The 18,016-nt window shown below is 44.1% G+C and overlaps 1 protein-coding gene across 1 annotated transcript; it reads right to left on the bottom strand.

The window, feature by feature from the left end:
• Window positions 1-14,557: 14,557 nt before the first annotated feature.
• ABRACL (ABRA C-terminal like) lies at window positions 14,558-16,148 on the bottom strand. The gene is made up of 2 exons (XM_009698955.1): window positions 16,088-16,148; window positions 14,558-14,917 (listed from the first exon to the last, which is right to left on the bottom strand). Exons 1-2 carry the CDS (start codon window positions 16,146-16,148, stop codon window positions 14,733-14,735), a joined length of 246 nt encoding a protein of 81 aa, XP_009697257.1. The 3' UTR covers window positions 14,558-14,732.
• Between the last annotated feature and the right edge of the window lie 1,868 nt (window positions 16,149-18,016).

Below are 18,016 nucleotides of genomic sequence, written 5' to 3'. Positions count from 1 at the left end.
TGGCACCTGTAGGGATGCCATGAGCTGTAGCAATTCTCACGAATCCCTAGAGAATTTATGGAGGATAGCCCCAGGCACATGATCAAAAGAGCAGAGAGAATGAAGGTGGTGTTCAGTCTTTGGAAACACTGAGAGCAGCTGAAGTTTCTTGGAAGAGCTGAGCTTTTTTTTTCTGAAGTTCGCTCATCTCTAATGAGCAAGAGTACTTCTGTCAGGTATTGAGTTCAGATTTAGACTGCAGAGTTGTTCACTACTCTGTTACAAAAGTCAAATAAATTTAACATCCAGAACTGTAAATCCTTTGCAGCGAAACAGGAAAAATAATGAAGTTACAGAATGAAGACCAGTTAATGGGAGTGTACGCATGAATGGCTTCTAGGGTTTTCTCACTAACTGCTGCACTGATTTATATTGTTGTCATCACAATCTTTTTGTATTATGCTTCATTATATTCAAAGAATATTGTTGCAATTAGATTGAAATTTGTCTTCATGGGAGGCATTGCCCTCACTGAAGGACAAGCACGATATTCCTGAGCAACCTGTAATGCAATTTGCCACCTCCAGCTGCCAGCTCACATTCACTGGATCTTCATCACCATGCACAGGGCCAGCCCAGAATCTGGGGAAAGATTAACAAGGTGATTTCAAAACACTCACATCTGCACTAAGGCGTCAGGTAAAAGACAAACAACCACCTTTGTGTGGGACTGAGGAAGGGAGAATCCAGGCATCTCCCTCCCTGCTTCCAGAAGAGCTGAAAGCGGCCGCTTCTGCTGGGGTTCCTGCTCACGCTGCCGAGAGCAGCCCGAAGACGGCCGGCCCGGGATTGCCTGCGTGCATTGCAACTAATCGTACATCAGACTGCAAAACCAAAAACAAAACCAAAAGAAATCGTCATTTCACCTTGCCAAGTAAATAAATACTACTACGTTCATATTACATGCAGGAAAAACGAGTCGTCAAGCTGTCACAGAAAGAGCTGGGGCCAGTGCCAGGACTGGGAAGTAGGTATCCAAATTCTCCGGTGCACCAATTTCCATCCTGCTTCGCTCAGGTGACAAAACGGATCTCCCGCAGAGCCCGACTCGAGTCGGCTCCTCCGGAACAGGGGAAGGCAGCAGCCAACCCGTCCCGGTGTCCCATGGACCGTCTGGGGCAGCCGGGCCCTGCTCTTTGCCAGGAGCACATTGCACTTCCTAACTTTTGGCTTCTTATAACTCGTTCTTTGTTTGTTGAGAGGAGTTGGGGTCTTGAGGAGCCCCCTGTGGTAGTTCTAGGGGCTTCTGGTTGCTTCTGTAGTATCAAAATAGCAGGCACAAAAAATAACAGTGACAAGCTTTGCAGACCAGCTAATGTTTCAGTTCCATTTAATTTTCAACGTTTCATATGTGTGCATACAAACCGAGGTGCAGATTAAAAGCTTCTCACTAAAAATAAAACCAATATCCTGGACTTCCCTTAAACTCGGAGGCACCGCAGTAGATGTTTCACAGGTCCCATAGGTGACTCCGTCCTTTTCAAAGGCAGACCAACACAAACTTCTTGCTCCTGTTGTTATAACTCAGTTCATCCTATAGACTCACCGCTTGTAGGCCCATGAGACTGCCTGTCTTGAAATAAGCACGCAGGTATTGTTCGGCTTGCAGCCCTTTCCTCTCACAACAGAACAAAGAAAGAAAATACAATAAATAAATAAATAATTTAAAAATCCCCAACATCAAACTTAGCAGAGAAAACAAAGATGCTTGGCCAAACCTCCTTCTCTGGGGGAGCTGACAGTTGATTTGCCCTACTAACACATCAGTAATTCCCTGTGCTACAAAAGAACTATGTGGTCCAGCTTGTTCGCTCTCGGGGTTTGGTGCTGGAGTCCCCTGGCCACATACACAGGAAGGGATCCTTTTATCAAAGAAGCTTTGCTTTTTGCACCGCAGGTATTGTACGTAGCTGATACTGCCCTTCCATTATACCCCTGAATGGGATTGACCGTAGTGATGTGGCAGCGATGTGCTGACAGCAGAATTGGATGGGACGAGGCAAACCCACAGATTTTGGCACTTACTTTCAGGAGGGCTAATATCAAGGAGCAGGTCTTTGTGGACATCACTAGCTCAGTGGCAAAACTCTGCTGATCCAAATTCCAGAGACTAGTCTCGAGGAGGACATCATATTAGGATGCAGGGAGAAAAGGAAAGAAGGGTTCGGAGGCTGAAGTCGCTGGCCCAGCAGCTGCAATTAGAGCTCACCATAATTCTGAGGTTACATATACCAGCGGGGACTTCCAGCCGTATAGGGAAACAAAAGTGCAGTACAGCAAAAGGAATATGAGGAAGAGACAAGGATTTGAACCTGGCTGGAGGAGTCCATCTCCAGACCGAGCCAGCGTGAGCGAAGGTGGTGTTTATGTGCACAGGGGTAGAGGGGACAGATCTTGTGCTCGCAGCTGGTTAGAGAAGGCAATAAGTTCTGCCCTTTTCTTTCCAGAAAGTAAAAGGATAGCCTGTTCTGCATTAAAAAAAAAAACAAAAACAAAACAAAACAGGAGAATTTCCACACTGGACTGTTCTTACTCCACCTGTGCAAATACCTTCATATCCATTGGCAACAAATCTGGAAGGTCCATCTGCGTCCGACCAACACCAACACCCACTGATCCAACCTCACACGCTCTTACTCCATGTCCCCTCATTTTACCAGATCATAGAAATGGAGGAGGAGGGAGAAATCCAGCGGATTTACTCTAATCCCTGAATGCAGCTTTGGATCTGCTTTGTATGGTCTCAGAGCCACCCCCTTGTCTATATAAACAATACCCTGTGCTGAATGGGCGATTCTGTACAGCCCAGGGAGAAGAAAAAGGAGAGAAGAAAGGGTAGCAAGAAATGGAGACAGTATATAGTTTAGGGAAGCATAATATAATAGTGGCAGATTTTGCATTTTATGCCAAAGAAGAATCCCACTGGTTTTTCTTGGCTTTTTCACTAGAACTTACCAAAGTTAAGAGGCAGAGAGTAATTTTACGGACTCTGACACGTTTAGCCGAATGACAGAGAAAAAAGTCTGGGAAATACCTTTCACATTCAAATGTACAAAATAATACACCTTGTGGTTTGTATCAGCCTGGCTTTCTACATGCCTAGGATGTAAATGTAAATCTTTGCCAAACATACGGCGTTTTTAAGGGTGCTAATCACATAGCCCTTTTTACAGTGTGCGAAGTGATTTGAAATCATTGGGGAGCATTAATACCTTGAGGGGAGAGTTCCAGGTTAGAAGATTGCAGTTTGCAGCACTGCTAGGACACATAAATCACTTCAGTGACGATGGAATGTGATGATTTGAAACCATCGGGTTTGGAAATGGAAAAAAGGTGTGATCCTGAAAGATTCAAACCGCTATGAATACCCTGAGCCCAATCCTACAGCTCTGATTGAGACATATTCAACAAACATCAAAGTACAAGCTGCAAGATCAAATACTTTCTGCCGGAAAACTTCCAGTAAAACTTACCCTTTCTAGCTCTGCCTATGTTCAGAGACACCCAGCCTAATTGTACAGCAGTTTGCACTCGGCGTAATCCCCTGCTGTTGTGCACACTGAGCACAAACACCTTTCCTGATCTAGTAATAATTGTACATCATTTTTACCATATTTGCAAAGTGCAAAGCCACGGTGAACGAATGCTTTGTTCTGCACTGAGAAAGAAGTTGGAGAGACAATTTTCTTGTTTCCACGAGATTGCCAGGCTATAATAAGAAGAAAAAGATGGAAAGAGGAAGGACACCCACAAAATTGTGGAAGTTACATAAAATGGAAGTAGAAAAAAAATGGAAGCGCAGCAGCTTCATTCCTACGAGCAACATTAGCTGGAGAGTAGGAAAACGTTATCATCTTTACCTTTCTCTCCTCTAGCCTTGCTCACAGGCAGCCTTGAGGACTGGAGGGAGATCACAGCTTGCATCCAGTTTACCAATTATTTATGCTGGACCTGCACTGTCTGAGGCTTTGTACTGTGCTAATAGGAAATGTTTAGAAAGGAAAGCTCTAAAAAGGATTTAGGAACAAACAGCTGTCACTTGGTGATGCTCAGTAACATGTAATTAGTAACACTGGAGCAGACGGGATGTGTTTAAATGTTACACTTGCTTCTAAAAGCCATTGTGTATCCACAGAGAAAAGAATAAAACACATTTCTAAGTTTACCAAATTTCTAAGCGTACCAAAATCGCCCTTCTTCTTCTGCAGTTTCCCTGCCTTTCCCTGACTTAGTTCAGCAGTAAGGATGACACAAGAGAGCAAACTGGGCTTGTATGTGCAGGTTGTGAGGAGTTACATATTTAGCTTGGTTAATACTTGCTAATGCAAAAGATACCTGACCTTTTGTTTTGGAGGAGCTCCGTTCCTACCTCTGCCTCGTAGCAAGCCTTTGCAAGTCTGGAGGGGAGTGGTGGCAAGTGCTCTGCCTGCCTTCCACGGAGCTCCATTCACCCTTGGACAACAAACGGCGTTTTTCAGGTTGCTGCGGTCCTTCTGCCGTCTGCATTTGCACCACCAAGATCCTGCCAAAATAATCGAGGATGAGCCCTTCGGAAGGGGGAGGACGGAGTGTGCTACTGGGAACAACTCATACATGGATCCAGAGTGAGACCCGGCTTATCTATCTTCCTCACGGAGGATTTGTATATATAAATGCTTATCGATATGGAGGTAATGCTTATCAATATGTATATACGCTCATATATACAACACTTACATAATACGCTCCAGACTGAGGTTAAATTATAAATGACACCTTCCATGCAGCCTTAATTCAGTTCCTTCTGTATGTGCAATGGAAGATAACCTTTAATTAAATGTTGGAGTTTTTTTGTGTTTTTTTTTTTTCTTTTTCACAGGGATCTTGTCATATGGTGAGAACAGCGATAAGGAAAAAGAAGCAAGACTGGGAATTAATGAGGCTCCTTGCTTCATTTGCTCTGCCATGTAGGAAATGAAACTTCTGCAAAGAGCAAAGGCAGAAGATTGCAGGAGAGAGCGTGTCTTTTGGAATAAAGCGAGTGAATATTACTAAATAAAAGTCAGTGGTGTCCCTGCCGCTGCTACAGACTTCCTTCCTGACCGTAGCCACAGTTCCCTCAGTCTGCGTCACCGACAGTGAATCGACAGTTTAGACACGACAGGGCGGAAAGGCAGCGTGCGGGTCAGTGGAACATGGGCTGACACGTGCCTGGCAGCTTTGAAAACCAGAAAAGACCGAGTCTTTGCAGGAATAGGAAGGCACAGAAACAGGACATGACACCCAGGAGGATTAGGTACCTATTAATATCCTAACTCTATGTGATATGATATAGTTCTTCTATAACAGGAGATTGGCATTTGGCAAAATTTCCCTTGGGACAGTTTCTAAGCTCCACTCCAACACGTGAAACACCCAAGTTTTCTGAAAGACCAGTTACTCTACTTGAAAACAACAACAGAAAGTACTTCCCCAATTTTTCTTCCTGTTACCACTGGTATGTTAAATGACTCCATTTTGGAGGCGAGCCAAGGAGTAGCTTAGCAGCTTGTTACAAGGAATAAAGTAAAGATTTGCAAGCCTCTGTGTAGTGATCCTGACCAGGGGACTGCCGTGCATCAAGGAATTGGCCATCCACATCGCAGCGAACCTGAGCAGTCCCAGGTCCGTGCCGTGCCGTGCCGTGCCATGCCATGCCGTGCCATGCCGTGCCACACGTCCAGCGTGGCCTTCAGCCCACGTTGTGCTGCCCCGATCCCTTGGCCGTGGGACAAACTCAACCACCTGGTTATAACGAGCAGCCCCTGCTTGGTGCCAGCGGCGATGCCACCCACCTGGCCTTGCCTTTGTCTGAAAGTGTGGCGAGAAGTTCTCCTGCAAACATCCTTTCAGAATAGACTTGTTCTCTTGTAAGAAAATTATTTGGTCCTTATATCTTGTAAGGACCAAAAAGGAGGAACATCTCCTTGGAGGGATCTGCCATGGGAAAACCCATCTGGGGCCTGCCCGATGCGGCACAAAAGTGGGGTGCCCGGTGTCTGAAGTGATATAAGAATTACTCGCTACCTATGTTCCTCTCTTTATTCTATGTTATTGAAATGGCTGTTGTATTAATCTATTTGTTGGGGGGCCTTTCTTACTGAGATCCAGAAAGAGCCCTGCACTATCCTTCTCTCTCTCCATCTCTCTCTCTCTCACCTCACCACCACCCCTGGTGCAAAACAATGTCTTACATGGATTTTTTTTTTTAACTTTTTGCTGTATTTGTGGGAAACAAATTCTGACAAGAAAAAATTATTTGGAAAGCTACTAAATGCAAGTTTAGATGATACTATCATTTGCACCGTTACACCAGCAATGCAGATGTTCCAGTCAGGACTAGGTTAGTGGTGCATAACATGCATGGACAAATTCAAAGAAACAATACTCACTCTGGAGAGTTTCCACCAAGAAGCCCTGGTGCGACCTGGAAAGCCACAGGGATGAGCTCTGTGATCAGATGCCTCTACAAGAGCTTCTTCTAGGATTTATGGGCTAAGAGCTCTCAACAGTTTATTTTGTCTACCCGTTATGCAAAGATGGAGATATTTTGTGATATAACAGGTAGGGTTATGCTGCTTGGGCTTTAGGGGATGGACGAGAGCAAGGAGGGATGTAATTCTGTTTGGTTTAAATGTTTACTCTAGAGATACAAACTAAACCAAAACAAAACAAGAGTCCTGTAAAATGGACTGCTGTTGTTACAGAGACACAAACTCACACGTTACTTTCTCCAACGAGGGCAGAGAGAGTCACCCCTTTGGATAATCACCCAAACAGCCACATCTCGGAGTGGCGGGAGGTGGAGGCAGCGTGCCCACCCCTCACACTGCGGACCGCCAAGGGAGGGGGACCCACGTGGGTGTTTCCCAAGTAGAGCCAGCAGCGTCCCCAGAGCAAAGCCCCATCTCCCAACCGTGGGCAGGATGGGGCTGAGCACCCAGCAGGACCTCGGGATCGCCCAGGCGTTTCGGCCTGGACTTCTCCCCCAGGATTGCTGCCTTCCCGCAGCCAAGGAACCACATCGCTTTACCTGCGGAAGCTTTAAACCTGAAACACATCTCGTGCTGCCAGGTGTATTTTTTTTGAACAGTAATGTTAATGGATTAAAATGGTCATAGAAACCTCTCTCACGAGACATATGTATCTAGAATATGATTGTATGTCCAAGCTGTGGCCTTGGCACTGTCTGGTCAATGATACGGTATCACTAACTACTGCAGTCATGAAGCCGCAAGATCATGAACGTCATGCCTGAATGGTTCACAAACGACCTGCGCTGGGGATGGGAACTGCATGTATTGTGAGCGCGGTGATGGGACCTGTGATTCTCCCACCGATTGCCCCCTTGCTCCTTACAGCCACAGCCATTTACCTGGCTTGATCGCCTGCGAACTGCCCCATGGACTCCTAAACATTCGCAAAAATAAAGGTCCTCTGAAATGCAGAAACATTCTTACAAATTTGACGGAAAAAAAATGTATTTCTCTTGTGGCCTCATCTTAACCATAGAATACCCTCAGGTTTTTAGGTTTAATAAAAACCTTGCCCTTGTACTGCAGACAGTGGCTTGGAAATACGACCCATTCACATCCAGAAAAAAGGCAGGCAAAAAAAAAGCACCTTAAGCATTCTTTACAAAAACACTTTCCAAAATCTCATCTTTACATCAGCCTCTCGATATTTTCGCAGCCTGACTCATAAAATGCTGAGTGTGTGTGGGAAAGGGAGAGTGGGAGTGCAGGGATGGCACTGCCATTTTAAAAATTATTATAAATAGAGAAGATGCCACCTGTCTGCATTTTACCCTCAAGATATCATTAACTGGCCAAGATTATTGCCATCACCTATAACTAATAACGCAAAGATAATTAGTTTTGTTTCCTAAATTTAAAGGAGAGCATCGGAAGACCTGACAGCAACACACGCAGCTTGCAGGGTACGGCTCAAGTCAGGAGTTTTCTATGGTTTCAGTGATGTTTCTTTTTTTGTTTAAAATGGAGATTATCAACATAGCAATTTAAAATACGGGCTGGCATGATCACTAGCAGTCTGGATCGCAATGAACAAAACTCCGCAGTACCATTTACTTTGCGCTGTTTATACCATTCACTTCCTCCGACTTCTGCCGAAGGGAATTGGTTTCGCTCTCCTCTCTGCTGAAGCGCAGGGCGCGTTTCGGCCCTGGCTGTCGCCCACGGCTGCATCCTGCCAGCGCCCGCCGAGGGGAAGGTTTGACTTTGACAGCCAAACGCAAACCCTGCTGTCTTCGGCTGTTTTAAACACATAAGGGAAGCACGGTGGGGACAGGCCGAAACTTAAGTGATGACAGTGGGCCTCGGCTATTGCCATTTTTTTAACCCTTCGTTTTCTGGGCTGCATATTGTTAGACTTTTAAAGACGAGATGTGTTCAGTAACGTCAACAAAGCTGTCAAGACCCTTACTGGGGTGCACTTCTATGAATGGAGTCCTGAGCATGGTTGGGAGCTCTTTTTCTCACTGTGCAAGGTATTTGAGAGGGAACCAAACAAATGGGTCCCTTCCAACTCGAGATGTTCTAGAGAAGAAAACAATTCTGAGAAGTCCCACTACGGCAGTTCCCTGCTATCGGGCCAGCTGGCTGGGCTTGCTCGAGTGCAATACAACACACATGTAAGCACACAGAGTGGCATTGTTTTCCACAACACAACGTACGACACAGGTTAGGGAATCCCACTGTTGGCTCTGAGCAAACTGTTCACCCTCCGTGTTGCTAACACGGAAGCACAGACCAATTTCCCAAGGAGCCCAAGGCAGAGGTTTTCTACACGGTGATTTCTCTCCATCTGCTGACACGTTTTTCAGCGCACCACGTGCCGTGCAGGGGGTGAGCACATGGGGCCGAGCAGCAGCCCATGCCCACCCACTGCAGATGCTCCCATCCCCTTCAAGCCAGAACCATTTAGCAAGATAACACAAGATCTCTTGGTGGACTCCTAAAAAAATTACAGACATTTCTGTACAGGGCTGAGGACTGCTCGGCGACCATGCTTCCCAGCACAGACCCTGGGGGAGTTTAGGCTCGAGTGTGTGCTGATCCCCTGTGGATATAACTCTGAGACAGACACTTTGGTGTTCAACGCAGACAAGGTGGCAATGCCTTTGGGTATACAGAGGTTTGCATCATTTTAAGTTCCCAGGCAAGTTTTCCAGTCAAACCTTAGACTTGGCGCTACCAGAGTCCCTTGCAGATGTCACATACTTCAATTTAAGTACTGCAATGTCACTGAAGATACCTACAATGCAATTATTTCCACGTTTGGATCTTGACTTCTGGGTCAACTGCTACATAGTGCTGAACGCCTGCTGAATGGTGGCGAGTGTCTTCAACTGCTGTTGCCTTTATGTCTTTTTTCTTTTTTCTAAGAAAACTGAAAGCAGATTTCCAAGAAAATCATACTGTGCTTCAAAATACAACATGATAAAGGAAGCTTTTTAGAACATTAGCTGCAGAGACAGATCAAGGCCTCTTGACTAATAAAGTCCTGGCAATAATATGTCTTCTATCCCCAAAGCTTCACAAAAGACCTAATTCTGCAAGACACAAACTTTCAGTTATTCTAATGTGATCTTCCATGGCATTTAGCAGCTTTAGCAAAGACCAGAAAATGCAGTTCACTACATTCCCATTCAAACATAATTGTCGTTTACTGAGTGTTTTCCCACTGGGAAAAAATAGTCAGGATTTGAGTACCTGCTGTACCAATATGTATGCATAATATGCATATACAAATACACGGTACGTACTATTGTCCTCTCTGGAGAACAGCTTTAAGCATGGCAAGGTGGTTGTAAAACAGTGTCACTCAGCTTGCAGTGGTTGTGCAGGAATAAGCTCCAAAAAGGAGCAAGGTCATGGACATAACGCTGCTATATTTGTGAAAACGCTGTACTGGGAAATGCTCAGGTCTGACTCGAAGCATTTCTCTGAAAGGAGGTTTGAGCTGGATCTGATCTGACAAGACTCTGGAGTGTGTTTGTAGAGCACACTACTCCCTCCCCAGGTTACCAGCCTGCTATTTAATCTCCCCGAGTTGCTCAGGTGCTCTGGCAGAGATAAGCATAATCCGCAATGACATCTAGGCTACACCGCAAGATAATGCTGCTTCTGGTGCGTTATTCAAAATACCTGCCAGGAGACTACCTTCAGCGGCTTAAATATGCATCTACAGTGCATTTGTGGCTAAAGTTGTACTCGGAGTGGCAGAACTAAACTGAACTGCCACCCTCAGGAAAACTTTATTAGAACAATTTCACATTAAGCAGTTTATGTAACTAGATCTTAAATACACTGGCTTTTTAGAAACACTGTCAAGCACTTACCCTTAACTAACCCATTCAGCTTTTTTTTTATAAAAAGGAGTACCTGGAAATATTGACCATACAGATTCCTGGAAATCATTGCACTGGAGCAACTCTTCAACCTGCTACTGACTTTCTTTGAGAATGCCATTTCAAATCAAAATGCTGAAGGTTATCTTGCCTTGAAAATCAAATCCTTAGAAGATCTAAGTTGGTCTGGGTGCCGGACCTTTGAGAAAAGGCAGACTGTTTTTTAGCATCCCCTGTAACATTAACGGTCTTGACTTGGATCCTGCCTGCACGTATTGGAGAGCACTAAGCAGCTCTCTTGTCCTTGTCTTTCTCTCTAGTACATAATAAACGCACCAAAGGGGACAGTTTGGATCTTTTTCATAACCTTAATGGACAGTTGCCAAAGTAAAAATTGAGTGGTCTATAGGAAAGCAGAAAAAAACCCGGAGTATTTTGGCATATATTACCATCTTTTGGGTTGCAAACCTAAGTATGTCATACCATCTTTTGTCCCCAAAGGCATCGAAGCTTAAATATGTCACTGGGTCACCAAACTCGTATTCTTCAACCTAGCCAGATCACCTGTTCCAAACAGCTGTCAGAGCACTGAAACATATGTTTTGGTCTAGGGGTTCATTTTCCTTCCAATTGCTTTGTTCATATTCAGTTCTACCCTTCATGGCTGGCTTTGGAATGAATCACTTTCTTACAGATCAGAAAAGATGACCCATTACAGACCAAACATCCCATATTTGCTTGAGAAGAACATGAACAAGAACACAAATTTTGCAAAATTATTGACTTTGCCAGCTTCCAAAAGAAATGCTTGTTGGGCTTTTTTGCTTTTTTTATGTCCTTGAAACCGTGATTCCCATCATACAATTATCAGACAGAGGGGTTTCAGGTAATACCAAACATGAACTGTGCTGCAGGGTGCGGACCAAACCTTCAGGACTGTTCTGTTATACCAGGTGGAGGTGATACAAAGATACCATTAACGGTTAGGGGTTTGATATGGAGCCATAAGGCAGTCCTGTGGCATGCATTGGTTCATGCTGCGTCATCTTAGCAGAGGCTCTGCAACTGTTTAGCCATGCTTAATACTCACTTTGTGCTGCTGGAGTAGAAAAGAATCTCGGCCTATTTCTAAAACATCCAACTATTTTGAAATAAAACCGCTAAATATCAGTGGCAATACAAGCAGCTTTCAGCATGTAAGAACCTCCTGCTCCTCTTACTCTTCTTTCCTTCACGTGTTTTTTGTGACAAAGAAACTAAGTAAAGATAACCAACTTTACACAGATATGAATGGCCGTACCGGCATTGCTGTCACTGAGAGAAATCCCTTGAAGCGGAAAGAACACCTCCAGCAAGGCTTTGGAGGGGAGATGAGAAACAAGCAAAACACAACATGCGTTTTCAAAATTCATTCCAACATGAGAGGCATGTAAAAGACAACATCACACATATTTCAACCCTTCCTTTCCTCAAGTACCCAGCAAAAACCTATGCTTACAAGAGAAATAGCTGCAAAGTTTAAGACGTTACCACCCCTTGCCAGAGGTTTTGCAAACCGGCACCTCAGCACCGCCACAGCTTACTCAAAATTGCTTTGAAAAGCACATTTATCTCCAGTCACTGGATTTTGCATGAACAGCTGAGCGCGTACACTCCACTCCATCAGTTACTCTAACAGTCCCTGCTGAAGACATACAGTGGTAACATCTTAAATTGTACCAGCTAGATTTGCCTGGAGCTCATCTAACCTCTCTTTGAGGTTCCATCATGCTCTCAGATCTCATGCAGGAGGAGACTGAATTAGCTAAGCTACTCTCTCACTAATTTCCCAGCATTATCACAGGCAGGTAACAGCCCTACTGACAACTCTTTTATGCTGTTGTCAAAGATCTCTAGATCTTCCTGCTTCCCAGCGGTCAGGAGAATGACTTGCTATTTTGGAATTACTGGTGCTCCCAGCCAACCTACAAACTTCCTTCAGACCCATGGCTGGCAAGGTCATGAACCCATCACAGGCGACTGCTGATTGTCCTACTGCTTACAGACACAGGTAACGCCTTCCCCAACGTGAGCTTTTCTATTATTGTGTCAAGTGCTCCAGGAACTATATCTTGTGTCCAGGACATTTGCTGTGCTAATTATTTCCTTAACAGAGGTGTGGTCCCATGCCTGTGAAGCAATGCTAGCCTTTAATTTTTCTCTGCAAAAAAAAAAATAATTTCGAAACAAAGCCAACAGTGCTTGTATATAACCTGAACTGAAGAAGCCTACACAATTCTGGGGCCAGTAGACACATTAAGCACTGCACTGAGAGCAAGTTCTTGGATACACATCCTTGTTCATGTTGTTCCTCTTCTGCTTTCAGAAACAGAGGGAAAATGAATCTCAGTTCCCCCGGGGGAAGTACACAGTCACATTCTCCTCTGATTGTTAGAGATTTGGTTTAGTGCCAAGTTTCCTTGTCTCTTTCTACATAGTGTTCCCAGAAGCCCTGAATACCTTTATTAGAATTGTTAAGAGAGTAAATCCAAAATGAGAGACATAAAGGTCTCTTCATAGTCCCGTCTCAGCTCCAACTCAGGACTGAGACTTACATTTACTGGGTTTGGGTGGTGTTTTGTTTGGTTTTTTTTTTAACTAAATTTTCAAGACTGAGGCTCCTTCAGTGCTTAAAGAGCTCTCATGAACATGCACAGAGAACTATACCCTGGCTGGGGCAGGATGGTGCCCTCCTGTACCAAACCCAGCATATCTCAGACAATCACAAAGCACTCAGTATCTGTCAGCACAGTCAGGCTGTCCTGTGAACCCAGCCAATGACTCAGGCTTTCGACAAAATAGAGGCAGAGGAAAAAACAAGTGTGGTTATCTGGTAATGCAGAGCTGCCTGGTCTCACCCCTAACGCAGAAGGCCTGGGTCTCAGTCCCCCTTCTTTCCACCCGTGGAGCACAAGGGCGCACGCACTTCTCAGCTCAGGTCTGGAAGCAGAATAGCTGCACCGGAGTGACAGGGTGCTGGAGGCAGTAAGCTGTGCTGAGCTCCTGCTCTGCTTCTCCGCTCCAGCTGGCTTGGACCCAGACAGCTCAAGTTTCTCTGTGTATCACTTCCCTGCTCTTCAGATTCTGGGGCCAACACAGGCAGAGGCAGCCCAGGTCTATTTGCACACAGGATTTAAAGTTGTCTTCCTGCTGCGTGAAGCAGAGCAAAGAAAGATGAAAGGGGTAGCAGCTGGAATTACACAGCTTTGTAGAGATTCCGTAACCACGCGTGCATTTCCTGTACCTGGAAATAAGGAGATACTTTTCAAGCATTTTGCACGTGTAAAAGTCTGCTGCTAAGTAAAGGGAAATTCACCCACCCTGCAACTTTAAGAGCTGCAGCTGCAGAGTGGAAGCAGAGAGCAGGAAGCAGTTTGCTTACCCACTGCTGCTTTCCTCACGCAGCAACTCTTTCTCACTACTCAAGGGAGCACTTTTACCTGCTAAGAAGAATTAGCAGTAAGCTAGAAAACAAACAAAAGGGCTTTTTTTCCTCCCCTGCCCACTTTCTGCCTGAAGTGATTTAGAGAAAGTATGATTTCCATGAGGAAAATAATCACAACCTGAAGCTGCTGTACCATCTTCTAGTTAACACTGCATGAAAGTATTCAAGGAGCTCCTCACCCACTTCCTTCAAAAGACTAGCGAACAAAAAAAATGAAAGCATTTTATGCTGCCAAAGATGAATGAGGTACATCTATCATTCGTGGCTTCTTGTGCATAATCCGGTCACTCTGAAGGATGGTCGTTCTTCAGTTGAATCACGCTGCAAAATTATTTCTATCTCATGGTCATGCTTTCTGTACAGTTACTTAACTACGTTCCTTCCAGGAATTCAGTTTGCTTTCATTTCAAATTGCAAATAAAAAGAGAAACAACAGTAATAAGAATTACATAAATTTAAGTATGTGCTTTTATTTTATACTTTCATGGCACATTTTGATCTGTAAACATTAAAATACCTATCCCCTTCTTCATATGTTGAAAATAACCAGCAGACATTTGAGAGCATCACCTGAGATTTTTAAAATTAAAAAAAAAAAAAAGAGAGAGAGATAGATCTGGCATCTTTTATCTTACTCACATACGGTACCATTTTAGGAAGAATTACAAAAGGGAATGTTTTCCAAAATAGGAGAGTTTCCTTTTGACTATAAAGGTATAGAAAATACATCAAAACACCTTAGAATGATCAGCCTTATTCAGAGGATGTTGCAAATCATTGTCTCAAACAATTGCATTAATGCATAGCTGGAACACTGCATCAGTCCTGCAGCAGCATGATATCAACGTTGTCATGAACACCTTGTAAAAGTAGCTCCCCTTGATAAGTGACAATCTTCCGTCGTTTTGCAGCCTTAAGAGTTCCCACTAGGGCTTCAAAGAGGTTGGCACACTTTTCATCAGCAAAGAGCACACCAAATTTCACGCTCACTTGTCCATCAGCATCTAAATCAAAGATATAACATGAAAACACACGCAGTTTTTCTTTTAGTTAGGAGATTACTGGGGAAACAAAGTGACACGCAGTCAGAACGTTGAAAGTAAACCCCATGGTGTTTCCCAGTTTATTGGGGAACATATTACGAATGCTGACAATAAATAGTAGGCAGAACTCCTGCCTGGTATGACACTCCCTTTTTTCCAGAAACTCGTATCAAGGACCACATACCTGCTATGGGGTTTTTTAAAGATGACTTTCTGAAACCTATGACCAGCACGGGCTATTAAACCTCTTCAAAGCATAAGGAAGAAATTAGTTTTAAATAATTAAACTTTTTTTCCAAATATTTTTTTTTCACTTATTAGTATTTAAGGTACACATTGAAAAAGATGCAATATGAATTAATTTCTCACACAAAGCAGGAATTTAAAAATATATGTTAAGGTTAGCTAGGCTATTCCTAAAAGGCAGATGCAGTCATACAAAATACAAGATGCATGTAACCATTTAGGTTTTGAAAAACAAATGGAAGTGAATGAAATTGCGTCAGAACTGAAATACATGAGCAGGTAGCACATCTACAAATTGCATAAATATTTGTAAAGAAAGAGGAGTTTTAACAGTGAAAAACAATCTTAACAGAAAAGGCCACCTTCTAAGCAAGTTTAAGGAAGGCTGGGACTACACATATAACTCCTGGATTAGTTTTATGCATACAGATCAATTCCTCCCAAATAATACTATGATGAACAGAACTGAAGTGTGTAAATTCCGAGTTCTGAAGTAACCAAGAAAGGAGGTGGAAAGAAAAGGTGCAACTTGCTGCTTTGATGGCTGTAACGAGTATCAGAAGTCTAAAGAAAAGGGTAATTTTGCAGTTGATTTTAGTGGGAGTGGGATTGCAGGCCTACCTCCTCTGCGCTACAGAGGCTTAAACCTTTCACTTGGTAAGGGAACTACGTTAAAGGATGGGACGCATAAGCACCATACAGTCCAACATGAAGTCCAACATTGCATATATACAAGTTTACAGGTTACCCGAGCTTCCTTAATGAAATTTGCCAAGTTCATAGGTTGATACAACATGACTACATGTGTATAACATGTATGTCCTATACATACTTGTATGTATAACATGACTACATCTGTACAGTCAGAGATATTACAATACTCACTTTTGGTTCCCAGCCGCCGAATCTCCTCAACTAAGAGGCTAATTTCATGTTCCACATTCATCGTGGTCTAAAAGTAAAATAAATTTTGACAAAGTTATTATAAGACGTGTAAATCCCTTGTGCCATCCTGGCCTGTTCTCAGTTCATCAGGAATGTCATAGCACTTTGTAAATCCCAGCAGCGTGGAGACACACAGCTACAGGATAATCTGAGATTTCAGTCTTGAACGGATAACGAGCCTTCACACCCCCACATTTGAGGGGAGGTGAACAGAAACTGCAACCTCAGTACATTCTAAACACAAATATAAGGAGCTACTCTCAAAATATGAAAAATGTGGGAAGGTCAGAGGGGTTCTTTGTTTTAACGAATGAGCTTAGGCTGCCACAGAATCAGAGCATCCTGGTAACGTCACAGGTCTTCAGGAGTGACATGCAGAAACAAACCCTACAACTCGCGGAGAGTTATAAAGCAGGTATGTTTATTTCGGCGCCGGGTGCAAGGGGGATCGCTCCTCCAAACTTGTGTCCCCCCCAGAGAAAAAAAGTGCCTGCTCCTACAACAATAATATCTTACGGAGCTTGTTCCAAAGGAGTAGTAGCCCTTCAACATATACAAACAGGAGCCAAGGTAAAGTTAATGAAAGGTTTTGAGATCCCCTGAAAGTAATTATATACTTTTGACAATTTTGGCACTTGAGTCTTATTAATAAAGAACAACGCTTACACCAGGGACAAGGGCTTAGCCCAACTCCATACCTCCCGTCAGCTCCTCGCTCTGGGGCTAACACCAAGTCTTTATTTATATCTCCATTACCACCCATAAATTAATGCCTTTTCCCTAACATCACCGACAGATACAAAACGCAAAAAAAAAACAACCAAAAAAACGAATATCAATTTTCACTTCGTTCATCTCCCCCTATTTCCCTCACGGGAGAATAGAACCGCAGATCAGAACTCTGTTCTCGCTTCGTACTTAACTGCACATTTCAGTCACACACTTTCACACCCTTTCTCACATTGACCGTGGTTTACAAGTATTAAATGAGTTTAAACTACAGACAGCACCGGGTGCCTTCAACAACAAACACAGATGATCACAATGGAACAAGTTATTGCTCCTGCCACTTCAACCAGGAGCATCCAAGTCACCATTACTACTCAAACAGGAATTCCCGAGGGATCATCAGGGACTCGAACCCCAGATGACCCAGGGGCGAGCGATGTAGCTCTTTACCCCACGTAGGATGTCTCCATACGACTTACAGGTATCCCCTCATTTCCACATACCTGGTCCACTGACAGTCCTTGTTTACCCTTGCAGCAATTGGGCGAGCGAGGGAGTTCCGCCGAGAAATCTCGGGGTGCACCTAGGACGTCCTCCTCTCAGCCAGTTCTGCAGTCGGGCAGAGAGGTCCCATCTGGGTCGCCAAAAATGACGTGCGGAAACCCTACAACTCACGGAGAGTTATAAAGCAGCTATGTTCATTTCGGTGCTGGGTGCAAGGGCTCTTCCAAACTTGTGTCCCCCCCAGAGAACAAAAGCCCAGGTATTGATCCCACATAGGTATACATATTCATTAGATTTCCGAGAACAGGCAGGGATATTACAATTAGTTCCAGGAATTCAGTATCACCAGTTCCTTCCCCTTTGGGGGTCATGGGTGGGAGTCTTTGGGAGGAAGGCAGCAGTCTTCTTCACAGTAAACTTTTCACCTTTGGCCGAAACTGCTGAGTTGTCCTGGGCCGCTGTCTTCAAGGCCGGTTGGAACTGGTTTCCCTTGTCTAATAGGGCCTGCAAACAATGTGGCTCCTGTCATCCTTACCTATGCTTCGGGAGGCAACCTTGTGCTAGCTCAAGCTAAAGCAAAGATTTAACCCTTCTGTATCGGGGGCTTTGCAACTTTCTATCAATGCCCTCAATAAA

The sequence above is a fragment of the Cariama cristata genome, unplaced genomic scaffold, assembly GCF_000690535.1.
Source record: "Cariama cristata isolate BGI_N322 unplaced genomic scaffold, ASM69053v1 scaffold3774, whole genome shotgun sequence".
Lineage (NCBI taxonomy): Eukaryota > Metazoa > Chordata > Aves > Cariamiformes > Cariamidae > Cariama > Cariama cristata.
The sequence above is the reverse complement of the archived record's forward strand: the minus strand, read 5'-3'. Positions and strand labels throughout refer to the sequence as shown.